The sequence below is a fragment of the Culicoides brevitarsis genome, chromosome 2 (genome assembly GCF_036172545.1).
Source record: "Culicoides brevitarsis isolate CSIRO-B50_1 chromosome 2, AGI_CSIRO_Cbre_v1, whole genome shotgun sequence".
Lineage (NCBI taxonomy): Eukaryota > Metazoa > Arthropoda > Insecta > Diptera > Ceratopogonidae > Culicoides > Culicoides brevitarsis.
Genome location: NC_087086.1, coordinates 23,677,438 through 23,689,967, shown reverse-complemented (window position 1 = coordinate 23,689,967; position 12,530 = coordinate 23,677,438). Strand labels below are relative to the sequence as shown.

The 12,530-nt window shown below is 30.7% G+C and overlaps 4 protein-coding genes across 4 annotated transcripts in view; 2 read left to right on the top strand and 2 right to left on the bottom strand.

Annotated features, from left to right (window-relative positions):
- The window catches only part of LOC134828780 (dendritic arbor reduction protein 1), a 63,687-nt gene extending 63,284 nt beyond the window's left edge, over positions 1–403 (bottom strand). Inside the window, exon 1 of the mRNA XM_063841767.1 lies at positions 350–403. Within this exon, the coding sequence (XP_063697837.1) occupies positions 350–403 (54 nt within the window). The remainder of the gene's footprint in view (positions 1–349) is intronic.
- Positions 404–7,307: 6,904 nt separating this feature from the next.
- Positions 7,308–8,516, bottom strand: LOC134831027 (pancreatic lipase-related protein 2). Its single transcript, XM_063844661.1, has 4 exons — positions 8,378–8,516; positions 7,741–8,318; positions 7,502–7,685; positions 7,308–7,441 (listed from the first exon to the last, which is right to left on the bottom strand). Exons 1-4 carry the CDS (start codon positions 8,488–8,490, stop codon positions 7,357–7,359), a joined length of 960 nt encoding a protein of 319 aa, XP_063700731.1. The 5' UTR covers positions 8,491–8,516; the 3' UTR covers positions 7,308–7,356.
- Positions 8,517–9,105: 589 nt separating this feature from the next.
- LOC134828779 (zinc metalloproteinase nas-13-like) lies at positions 9,106–10,053 on the top strand. The gene is made up of 2 exons (XM_063841766.1): positions 9,106–9,123; positions 9,184–10,053. Exons 1-2 carry the CDS (start codon positions 9,106–9,108, stop codon positions 10,051–10,053), a joined length of 888 nt encoding a protein of 295 aa, XP_063697836.1.
- A 440-nt stretch (positions 10,054–10,493) lies between these two features.
- LOC134831140 (BTB/POZ domain-containing protein 2-like) lies at positions 10,494–11,838 on the top strand. Its single transcript, XM_063844797.1, has 3 exons — positions 10,494–10,851; positions 10,913–11,494; positions 11,561–11,838. Exons 1-3 carry the CDS (start codon positions 10,607–10,609, stop codon positions 11,796–11,798), a joined length of 1,065 nt encoding a protein of 354 aa, XP_063700867.1. The 5' UTR covers positions 10,494–10,606; the 3' UTR covers positions 11,799–11,838.
- The last annotated feature ends 692 nt before the right edge of the window (positions 11,839–12,530 follow it).

Sequence of the window (12,530 nt, the reverse complement as noted above, 5' to 3'; positions counted from 1 at the left end):
GTATAACGTAATTATTGGTTTAGTGCACTTTTAATAAGTGAGTGTTTTAAAATGAGTCATAGAACTGATTTTTAATTGTTAAAAAAAAATATAATTTTTAGTCATGATGGAGACGAATGGTTTTTTGATGCTAATCCGGTTGCAAAATAATTTAATCTACGTAAACTGTCAATTTTCACACCAAACATTTAAGGTATTTTTAGCAACAACAAACTCACAATTTAATCGATAATAAGTTTTAGTTGCCTTAAAATTATATTTTTTATGGAATTTTTGCGTTCCGTCGGAATATTATTTATTTTTTATAATTTCGCGAATGTTGCAATTATTTTTTATTTATGATCCTTACCTGCATTACCCAAAAACTTGATGTTGGTACAATTTGATCTCCTAATGTCTCCATAAATTGTGGACTCTATTGATCCACAATCAATTTTTTACTTTTTGACACTTGGTGAAAAATTGATCAAAAATTATTTTCAGTTTTTAGCTTTAATTTTTTTTTAAAGTTTTTTATTTTGTCAAAATAATTTTTATTTATTCATTACTCTTATAAAGAATTATTTTTATGATATTTAACATAGTTTTTTTCACCCAATCTGTCAATTGCTTTAAAATGCACTGAACCTGATTTCGGTATTGAAGCACTTGTTTATTTTTCTTTCAAATTCTTTCTTATCACCAATATCTGTCTTTTCGTTCGTTTTGTTTGTTTACTCGGCTTTATGATCATAAGAGTTACACAATTTTTCGTGCTTTTCTTATCAATTTTACGATATCGATAAGCCGATATGAAAGTGCGCGAACAAGACGTTGCACTGTTTTCAAGAGTTCAAAATATATTTTTCATTTTTTAAAAATATTTTTTTAAAAAAGTCTCTTTTTGTGTAATTTATCAATTTAAAAAAAAATCAATGAATAATTTTTTTACGAATTTTAGGTCCACTCAATAAATTACTCAAGTAATAACAAATATAAAACAAAACACGTTTAAAAGCTGTGATGTGAATTGTTAAACCGTTCAAACGAGACTGAATCAATACAAACCATGCAATTCAATACTTCGAGTCTCTATCTCTTCTGTTCACCTCTACAAAAGTTATAAACATAAAAACCAACACAGCCGTTTTCACAGACAACAACAACAATTTTATATATAATATGGTTTGTATTAAAAAAGTGTAATATAATCAAATGTGAATAAAAAAGAGTCGAATATCCACAATTCTCTCTTCTCTCTCTCGATTTTTACCTGTGCTACCACCTGAGTTCGGTACGGACACATATGCAGCTCAGGTGAGTCGTGTTTAACGTACATGAGAATACGATACATAAGAAAGAAAAGAAACAGTCTGATTGCTCTTATGTAAAAAGCCAAGCCCCGTCTACCGTCTATTTTTTTCTGTTAAATAACCAACTGCTATTGACTACACGAAAAGTAATTATGGGGCAGAAAGAGACAAACAGTGTGGTTTTATATATTGAGCGATGAGCATTTTTTTGTTAGATGTAAAATATGAATGAAGTTCGAAGCACTCAAGGAAAATTTTATGTGAAAAATAAATCAATATAGAATTTTCAATTTATCTTTTACAATTATAAAATATATTTTCTTTTAATTTTTTTCCACAAAATAATTTTATGATCTTACTTTTAATTTACCAAAACGAAAATTTTAAAAATTGGTCAAAAATGAACCAAAAATTAGTATTTTAGTTACATTCAATATTAATTTTCTCTTTTTAAATATTCCTAAAAAATGAATAAATAAAAATCAAAAAAATAAATAAATAAAATAGACATCGAAAACTCAACCTTTTTATCCAAAATTAACTTTCCGAATTGTAATAGTTTAAAAAATTCAATTAAATTAAAGAGGCTGAGAAGAGATGGCAATTTGAGGAAAATTATTCCAAAATGCTGCCCAAGAGTTCTTTCTTCACTTTTATTTTTGAAAGAACCTAACTGACCTGAGCTTTATAGCACTATTCGATTCTTTGCGAAAACTTAAAACTACCTAACGAATCCTTTATAAACTAAAGTGGAACACAATTCCCGTTACAAAAATAATTGAAACTTTTCCTGATAAAAAGATATACTTTCCCTAATAGAGCCACACGTGCTCTAAACTTAATTCTAGCTAAAAGAAACTTAAAAGCTACCCTAATAACAAAAAGTGCTGAAATTTTGAACTTAAAACTAAAAAGTATCAAAAACTTACCCATTTTCCTGTCGATGATCATGATGTTGCCCGTCTCTTTTTGCTTATACCTGTGGAAAGATTTGTCAAACTCTTCACGACAAATTGAATAGTCGTTTAAAGAGTTTAATAAATACAATATATTCTCTAGAAATGAAAAACATACCTTGAATTTCTGCGATCGCCTTGTTTATATTTCCTGTTTTTGATGTTTCTTTATCTTTTCCTTACGTCCTTCATGTTTTTTTTTGCTAAAAAATAAATACCTAATCTAATAAAAAAAACCAATTAAAAAAATACTTCAATCATTGAAAAACACTTGTAAAATATTAGTAAAAAAAAATTCTCCTAAATTTGTTAATGCACTGTATTCATATTTTCAATAACGAAAGTTTCCTGTGAAAAAGTACAATTTAATTTTAATCAATTTCTAAGATTAAATTTGAGCCTTTGGCCATTTTTTTGACCGTATCGAAAATTCCTTTGATATTTTTTCCCACATACACTCGAACGTGAACTTCAGGTGTTTGGTCCGATTATTCGTACAATTATTTAATATCTATGAAATAAAAGAAAAATCAAATTAAACTTTAATAAATCATGGTGACAAAACCTGACTCAAGGCCAGCTAATGATGTACTTCAAAAAAAAAATTGAATTTGCTGGACACTATTTTGTCGTGCTCAACAACAACAACAATTTAAATGGATTAAAAATTTTTTTTTGTTACGATTGTGTTCGTTTGAAGCGTAATTCAGTTTTGCTATTGGAGTATTTTAATCCGATGTAGTACTCTACTTTTAATTCGAAATACGGGTGGTCCATGAAATTGAAAAAAAAGCATTTTGTCAACTAACTTGCAATATAATTTTAATTTTACAAGCTTTTTGTTTCTTTTTATGTTTAGTGATAAATGGGATCATAATAAAATGTTGACCCACTAAAACAAAGAGTATGACAATTTTTATTTTCAATAGGTTTAATGATAATAATCTGAAATTTAATGACTTTTATTGCGTAATTTTTGATAATTTTAATTTTCTCACTAAAACTTTCGGTTAGTGTGAGGTAATAAAATACAAAAAAATTCCAATGGAATCCATTAAAAATACCTAAAAATGTTAATCCCCGCCTTTTAATTGTCCGTATAAAATACAAAGATGACCAGGTCAACGCTGCGGGATGAAAGTGTCAGGACGTTTCTTACGAAGACCACACGACAAAGATCAATCAAATGTCTAACAAGCCACACATCACTCCATAAAGAGACAAAACGGTTTCTTGTTGTGATTTTTATTCGGTATTTAATAGACTCGAGGAAATATGAAAAAGAAAAAAATAAAACAGAATTCAATAAAAAATATATATTTTTATTGAGTATTAATCGCATGGCATCTCAGAGGAGTATCGAATATAATGACAAGATCCACTTTAAAAATAAAAAAAAATACATCTTTCAATATTTTATCTTTCGTCTTCAGTTTTTTATTATTAATAAATATGTGATTTTGTCTTCTTTTTTATTTGTTATTGTTTGGTGTCTCTTGTCAATTGTCGAAACAGAAGAAGAAAAAGAAATCATAACAATAATATACATTCGGATATATCTATACATTTTTTTGATTAATCGATGATCTATGACAAATCAAAATCTTTTAATCATTCCCGTTTTAGAAGTCTTAAGTTAGACGTTGTTGGTGTTTTATTACTTTTTTATTGATCTGATATGCCTCTTTTTCCAACTTTAATGAGCTTTTAATAAAAACAACGATGGATTATGCCTTTTCTTTTTCGGAAGAGGAGAAAATTTTTAATAAAATATCAACGCGTTGGCGTTAAAACGTCCAGTGTTAATAAAAAGGAAAAATTATTATTGATTTTGCATTCAGTGCCAGAGAAAAGAAAGGCGTGCCTATGTATTCGAGTCAACAGCATTATCGAGTTCTCTCTGTCTCGCGTGAGTACATAAGCTAATCATATAACTTTCTCCCTCATATGTATTTGTTGTTGCTTCAAATGTGTTCATATTTATATTTTTTTTTATTTGCAAATATCCTTTTTTATAAATTATTTTTAAAAATATTTTAAAAATACAAATATTAGGTATAAAAATTTTTAAATAATAAAGCATTTAAAATTTTGTTGTCAATGTCGTTTTTACTTGTAAAATGTCAATAAAGCACAATAAAGGAAATTAAATAAAGCACATTAAAAATAAATTATCGCTTTTTCATTCAAAAGCAAGTGAGATGCAACAAGAAAGAAAACATTTTAACAAGTTCCAGACTTTTTTTTTTCATTTTTTAACTTGTTTTAAGCTTCTTGTTAATACACTTTTATTTGTGATTTATGACAGTCAATAAATTATTAAAACACAAAAAATCTTATTCGACTTCCAGTTTTTTTTTTCTTCTAATTTATACATATTTAAGTCTTGTATATAATTAAGCTTTTAGAAAAAAAAAGAAAATGCAGGAAAACATGAACGCTTTAAAACATATTTTATAATGTAACAATTTCCAAAAATGTCTTGAAAACGTCCTATCGAGTATTCTAGTTTCTAGAAATTTAGTATTCTAGTGTTTCTAAAAAGCAAGAAATTTTTCATATTTTAGTACATTAAAAAAAAATGAACAAACAGTTTTAAAAAAATAAAAAATTTCTGTTGAAATCTGGTGTTTAGTAAAGTTTTTTTTTAGTCTTTCAAATTTTTAATCAAAAAATAATCAACTTAAAATTTTATTAAAAATTGAGGTTTCTCTTATCCAATCCAATCCGAAACATTTTCGACTATTATAACAAACTTAGCCAAACATTCTATAAAATTTACACGTAAAATTAAAGATGTGTGGTCATTTAATAACGACGAGATGAAGGCAACTAAACACAACTAAGTGTCAAGATTATTAACTCGCCTGCCGTCTGACAGATTGACTCTGTGATGTCTGTTCACAAAAACAACCTTTACAGAAGCACAATAGAAAAGTAGAGTATTTTTTATTCTGTTTTTTTTCTTCAAACCAACGCGCAATAAATTGTCCGATGTCATGTATCTCGTGCCATGATTTCATTGAAAAAGTAAACAGTGAGTAGCTCATTTTTTCAATCCTTTTATCACAAATGTGGAATCTCTGATAAATGCTTTTTTATAATAAATAATAATTTTTCAAAAGACAAAGACACGCGTATTAACATTATTACTCACCTTGTAATCGCGGTTGCTGCATGGTAATGTCTATCTAACGAGTCAAATAGAATCCAAAGAAGAAGAAGAGGAAAATTGAATAAATGAATGAACGCGCGTAACAATAATCCTTCAAGTTAAGTGACTACCACATATGGCGCGCGTCTTCCATTTCATTGTTACAAGATTACACTTGACTTTGTGTTTATGTTTCATTTTATTATTGTTATTAGAGCGACAAATATCTACCGTTTCATCTCTAATTGTAAATGTACAAATATTTATCTTCTTAACTTGAAAATGACACTTCAAAAAGTGGTCCACTGAATAAAGGAAGAGAATAAAAAAAACAATTTATAAAAAAAAATTAATAAACAAAAATAAAACAGCTTATACCTGATACAAATTACGATTTTGAGAATCACTTGTACTTTAATCTTTTTTGTCATCTGATTATGTTTGCTTACTTCTTGCTGTTTCTATGAATGAAAATGAATAATGAGGTTTTTTTTCATTGTGAATTATGATGGAGTTCCACAACACACGTTAATTCTATATTTTTTTATTTTATTTATGTTAATTGTGTTCCATTGTCCAATACCTACAAGAAAAGAGGATTTATTGCTACTTTTTTGATTAAAATCATAATAAGAATACAGAAGTTCTTGATAAGAAGAATATGATTGATCTGTGACATATGAAGACTAATTTTTTTTTTCAATGAGTTATGAGAGTCATTTCCTTTTTCATTTGTTGTTATTTACAGTTTTTTGCTTATCCATTAAATTATCTCGCGTATGGTATCAGTAAAAATTTGTCCGTTAATGATGAACTTAAGGAAAACTTAAGAGGCCTTGTAACTTTTTTCTAGAGCGTGTCTGTATAAAAATAGATAAATAGACTTTAAACGGTAAATGTTTTTCAAAGTTTTAATATTTTTATAGTTTAGACATTTATTCAGAAACTTTGGAATATTGTTATCCTTTTTTTCCGAAAAAATCATTTCATCCGAAAAAACTAGTCGTTCGTTGATAGAAATTATATGATTTACCCATGTCAAAACTACTAAATCACTAACAAATAAATATTGAAATGCGAAACACGGGAATCATTAAGTAATTGTATTGAATTTTTCCAAAATTTTAAATCAAAAATTAACGGTCTTTTTGGTTCGTCTCAGTGCTGTCGTTAGTAACCCATGTCGGGTCACGTACAAGCGCAATGTGTGACAACGTGAATTTTTCGTCTCTGGGCTGCACAGACCGCCGTATGCTGTGTACTGTGGGGGTTTTTTCAGAATCATGCAACCTGGGCAAGGGGTTTTTCAGTTTTTTGTAACCTGGGATTCCCGTACAGGATGCTACAGAAACGCGTATAACTTTGCGGGCTCATATCTCCGGAATTTTCCACAAAATCTCGGAAAACTTCTTCCAGAAAATGTAGATTTCGAGTCCCTCTTTCGACTTTCCAAGAGTCAAAAGGGTCCTGGATCATTGAAACGTGCCTTATCAGTCGGATAAGTTAGGTGGCACTCCTATTGCAGCAGAGATGGCGCTGTTCCGTTTCGACTGCTTACTTTTTCATTTCGATTGCTTACTGAAAGATGAAATTTAAAATTAAAAACCGTTATTTAAAACAATTTTGGTTGTATTATACTTACATTTTGCGTTTTTCATACAAAATTATCGTAAGTATTATACCTTTATTTCATCATCCTTTTTATCCTCTTTATTTATTTACCTGGATCTACCATAATTATGAGAGTGATGCCCACTCTCTCTAGTAAAACTTTCCTATGCTTAAAATCTATACTTTAATTTTTTTTTCATTAGTATGGAAATTTAATTCACTTGCATTACCTTGCACGCTATTTTAATGTTTGATCTTCAAAAGTTTTGTTTTTAAAATTATTAATTTTTTAATTCAAGGTCAACTTTATTATTGTAATTAAAAATTCAACCTTAATCGAATTCTAATCTGTGTAATCATCGTACAAATTAAGGCCCTTTCCAAATGGAGGCACGCCATTCGTGTCCAAATAGTAAATTCCAGAAGCACTAAAAGATCAATAAAAATTTGAAATAATTTTTTAAAAGGAATTCTCATTTTCAACTCACTTTCTTTCAACACCTTCTCCCATATAGACAAGTCCTCGAGGTCCATCATTCAAATTCTTGCCTGGATGACACAATGCTACGGCATGCAAAATTTCGTCTTCTGAACACTCTGCAGCACTAAATGCCATTGGAGAAATGATTGACTCAGCGAAATAATTTGTAGATCGAAAATGACTGCAAGAAACTATAAAAAAAGGTAAATCAAATTACTACTTTAATATTAAGTAATTTTCACTTACATGCCGTCAAAGTGTCCAATCGCCTACATCCGGGTTGTGGATTAAATCCTCTGTTGGGATAAAAATCAGCCGTTCCACGAGGCGTTATTTCACCCAGACTTCCGATGCCAGTATGAATGACATCAACAAAAGTAGCATCGGATGGTGCGAGGGCATCCCACGAAAAACTTCGGAATAACGGACCAGCTGGATCGAGAGCGGTAATTCTGTCCAGCTTTCCTTTCATGTATTTTCCAACGTTGCCAGCAATGTGCGCTCCCAACGAATGTCCAATCACATGAACATTTTCGGGCTCAATTTTTTTCTCCTCCATAAAAGCAGACAGCATCTCGCCGATACGAAGGCCAACACGAGGCACCAAATTACGAGACACGTCATATAATTGACTTGCACCTGCACTCCAATCGGCAATAATGAGATTATCTGTACCACGAGCGAGATAGGCATTTTTGACGGGCTCAATTGAAAGATGATCACGATTTGCATTCCAGCCGTGAATTAATACTTTGAGGGGACGACTGGTATCCATTTCGCCAACTAAATCAAAAAAGGTAATATCGACTGCATCTCGTTTGTTTCTAGAACAGAAAATTAAAAACTCAAGGCTTTTTTTTTAACAAAGAGAAATTTCACTCACGGTTGATACCAGAACAGTTTGATACTTTGAATAAATTGGGATCCGTATTCTGCGCTGCAGTACCCAAAAGAGCAGAGAAAAATTATTTTAATGATAAGTCGAATGGTTTTCATACTGATAATATTTTTTTCAACCTTAATCGGTTAGAATCTCGATGCAAACTGATTGCATGCAAAAAATTATTGCAGCAATTTTTCACTCATTCAGTAAAATCCATGCAATAAAAGCTCTTCCTCCGTTTGTGTCAATAATTATCAGTGATGTTTGCGTTATGTAATGCTCGATGCTTTCAAACAAACACCAGTTTACGAGATTTTAATAGATTCTGCATGCTTAACACGCGATTTGATAATACAATTAGATTGAAAATCGAATTGTCTGAGTGAGAGTGATGGCTTGTCCATCAATGTACGTCATTGAAGCTCAGAACACTGAATTCTACGAGGCAAAAGAAAATTTTAGAATTTTCAGTAATTCTCAATAGGACAATGAACTTTTTTTTCCAAAAATATGTGCTGAATTCCTAGAAAGGCAATTTAGATAAGCTCTTACATTACCACACAAAAAAGTAACAAAATTTTGATAACCAATTTCGCTACAAAATAAAAAATTATTCAAATCACGTGTCGGTTGATAAAATGTAAAATCAAACCTTCCTATGGAGTCTTTTTTCCTATAAAAGTTTGGACATTTTAAAATTTTCATTCAGTTTTAATTTTTTACTTACCATGAAGAAGGGCCATCAAGTATTTTTTTTCTTTTTCGTTGTTCTCCATTCTGTTAGCTCTCGTAATATTTTCACGCAGATATACGAGTCATTGACGCGTCCCAGCCAAAGTCCCAACAAGGGTGAGACACGTCCCATGACTCACTGGGACGAAATCGAGGCTCGTGAAATTGGTGCTGAAGTCCAAAACTGGGATCCGTCCAAAGAAACGAACGTTTGGGAGCACAGTGGACTTTATGAAGGTGACATTCTACTTGAGCTCGGTCGTAATGGACTTCTTAACAAAACAGCACGTTGGCCGAAAGGGATCATTCCATATCGCATAGAAGAAGAAGATTTCACAGAAGGCGAAGTTCTTACGATTCGCAAAGCCATCAAGGAATATCACAATAAAACGTGTCTAAAATTTCGACCGTTACGCAAATCGGACGAGAATTGGGTAGAAATCGTTGGATCTCGAAGTGGTTGTTGGTCAAGTGTAGGCATGCAGGGCGATGGGCAACTGTTGAATTTACAAACTCCCAACTGCGTGAGATTTGGGGTGGTATTGCACGAATTAATGCATGCCGTGGGCTTCTATCATCAGCAAAGTGCGAGCAATCGAGATGATTTTGTCAAAATTCACTGGGAAAATATCAAGGATGGACGCGAACATAATTTTAACAAGTACAATACGAGTGTGATAACGGACTTTGGGGTGCAATATGACTACAAAAGTGTGATGCATTACAGTGGGAAGGCTTTTTCGAAGAACCAAAAGCCAACAATTGAAGCTCTCAAAGCAAATACTACGTTGGGACAGCGAGACGGATTTACGGAAAGTGATGTTCGAAAGCTTAATGTCATGTATGAGGAAGAATGCAAAAAACGAGTAGCGGAACCGGAAGAAAGTGGAATAGATTGGGGCACGTTGCTGGCTCCATGGAAGAACAAAGATGTGCAAGATTGATTTTTTTTTCTTACTAAGAAACAAATCTCGCAGATTTTAATACAATCCTCTGCTAAAAATTGTCAACTATGCAAAAATTATCGTTTTGTATAAACTTACCATTTGTTTATTATTTTTGTAAGGTCGCTACAAATGAAAGTCAAAAATAGGGTTTTATGTTTTTTTAAATCAAAATGAATGGAAGGCAATTTTAAAAAATTGAAAAGAAATATTTTTTCAATGATGTTGATTATGATAAATATCTATGAAAAATTAAAAATTAAATCAAAATTACGCCTTGGTTTCTAAAAAGGAACTAAGACTTTATTTCATTTGGAGCGACCTAACTGAGAATAAAATGATAAGCAAAACAGATGATTTACAGTTAACCAAAACACACTGCAAGAAAAGAATTCACATTAAAATACAACAAAAACTACTCTAGAATCTAAGTTTCAGAGAAAAATCTTCCACGTGTGAAAAGCACATTGGTTTCAAAACAATCGAAATTATTTAGTTTGCATCAAAGTGTCGTCCTAACAAGGTAAAATAAAAGTTTTTGTTTGTAAAAATCATGGCAGCGTCAGATTTGAGTGTTTACGGAAATACAATTAATTGTTATAAAATGTTGTTTTGTAACGAAAACCGAAAAGATGTAACTTTTAAATTCAAAGGCTCGAAAACAAAGCTCACCGCTCATAAGCTCATTTTGGAAACAGTTTCACCTGTATTCCAATCGATGTTTTCTGGTAATTTTGTTGAAGACAGCGAAGTAACCATTGATGATATCAGTCCAGAAGTATTTAAATTGTTGCTGAGGTAAGTTTTTGGTAAAAAAACAAAAGTCCTTGTTAACGAGATGATATTTGTTGATTTTTAGTGGCATTTATCTGAAGGATATTCATAGCCAAATTCTAAATGACAACCCTATAACACTTTATGCAGATCTTTATTACGCCGCAGAAAAATACGACATCGAAGACATTCGGCTAATCTGTAAAAAGTATTTAATAGAAAATTGCCACAACGGAAACACAACTTTTCTGCTATCCAAAGCTAAAATATTCAACTTACCAGATTTAGAAGCCACGTGTAAAACTTATTTTGAGAAAAATACATATTCTGTTCTTCAAACACAATTAGGACTCCACACGACTGACGAGATATTTTCGGAGCTTCTTAGTCTGGAAAACGTTATTATTGCAAGAGAATATGATCTTTACATAGCTATTGAGGCAATATACGATAACAGGTGTCTTACAAAGTACTCAAAGTGCTTGAGTATGATTCGCTTCCTTACTATGGAAATAAGCGAGGTTTTGGCGTGTAGGTTATTGAGCGATAAAGACAAAGTTGCAGTAATTACAAATATAGAGGCAAAAAATCGAAACGAGATTTCGGAAATTCCAATGCCATCTCATTTGTCGCATCAAACACAAACGCGTGTTAATCGGTACCATCAGTGAGTAGAAATTTTGATTTAAAATAGTATTTTGTTTTCATGTATTTTTTTATTTTTTGTTTTCAGTCAAAGTCAAAGTCAAGCATATTTTTGGACTAAACTTATGCTAGTTGTTCCGGATTATCAAAAATACTTGAATCGCTTTATTAAGATTTGGAAATTTTCGATTCATAAAAAGAGTGAAATTGAATTTTACATCAATGAAGGCCGAAACGATTTAAAAGTTGATGGATCCATTACTCAGAATACAGTTATTTTAACCCAAGAAAAACTGTTTAAATCGCCGTATTTATTCTATTATTGATCAATTACAACTGCTACGCAATTTTATCGTAAATTCTTAAATTTTACTATTTTCCGAAATTAAAAAATTTTTTTGTAATTCTATAAAAAAAACGAAAAACCTTAATCAAATTGTAATTGTATTTTTTATAGGCTTTCATCAATTTTCTTTTCAATATGGAATGTTTATTTTTGGACTAAACTTATGCTAGTTGTTCCGGATTATCAAAAATACTTGAATCGCTTTATTAAGATTTGGAAATTTTCGATTCATAAAAAGAGTGAAATTGAATTTTACATCAATGAAGGCCGAAACGATTTAAAAGTTGATGGATCCATTACTCAAAATAGGATATTAGCCAAATTCTAAATGACAACCCTCCATTTGGAAATTTTCAATTATTACAAGAGAATATGATCTTTAACCCAAGAATCATAGTTTAACGCAAGAAAAACTGTTTGAATCGCCGTATTTATTCTATTATTGATCAATTACAACTGCTACGCAAATAATCATTCTCAATTTGCCAATACACAATTTTCTTTTTCTTTTTAAATGTTTTTTGAATGGAAAATTGATAATTTAATTTCGGAAAATAAATTTGAATTTCGAAAAAAACAGTTCTCCATTTCTTTTTAAATGCATGAATTCTCTAATCTTTTGAGTGGTTTATACATTTTTCGTCTCTCACGATGATATGAATTTTAAAAATGAGCGACTCTCATACTCAGGGAGGCAGAAAAATTTCAAAAT

What these genes read in the sequence shown, in the direction of transcription:
- LOC134831140 (XM_063844797.1), top strand. Translation starts at nt 10,607, where the DNA reads ATGGCAGCGTCAGATTTGAGTGTTTACGGAAATACAATTAATTGTTAT. An exon ending in GTATTTAAATTGTTGCTGAG is followed by an intron (nt 10,852 to 10,912) that starts GTAAGTTTTTGG and finishes GTTGATTTTTAG; the next exon opens with TGGCATTTATCTGAAGGATA. An exon ending in CGTGTTAATCGGTACCATCA is followed by an intron (nt 11,495 to 11,560) that starts GTGAGTAGAAAT and finishes TTTTGTTTTCAG; the next exon opens with TCAAAGTCAAAGTCAAGCAT.
- LOC134831027 (XM_063844661.1), bottom strand. Translation starts at nt 8,490, where the DNA reads ATGAAAACCATTCGACTTATCATTAAAATAATTTTTCTCTGCTCTTTT. An exon ending in AAACTGTTCTGGTATCAACC is followed by an intron (nt 8,319 to 8,377) that starts GTGAGTGAAATT and finishes TTTCTGTTCTAG; the next exon opens with AAACAAACGAGATGCAGTCG. An exon ending in GGAGAAGGTGTTGAAAGAAA is followed by an intron (nt 7,442 to 7,501) that starts GTGAGTTGAAAA and finishes TTGATCTTTTAG; the next exon opens with TGCTTCTGGAATTTACTATT.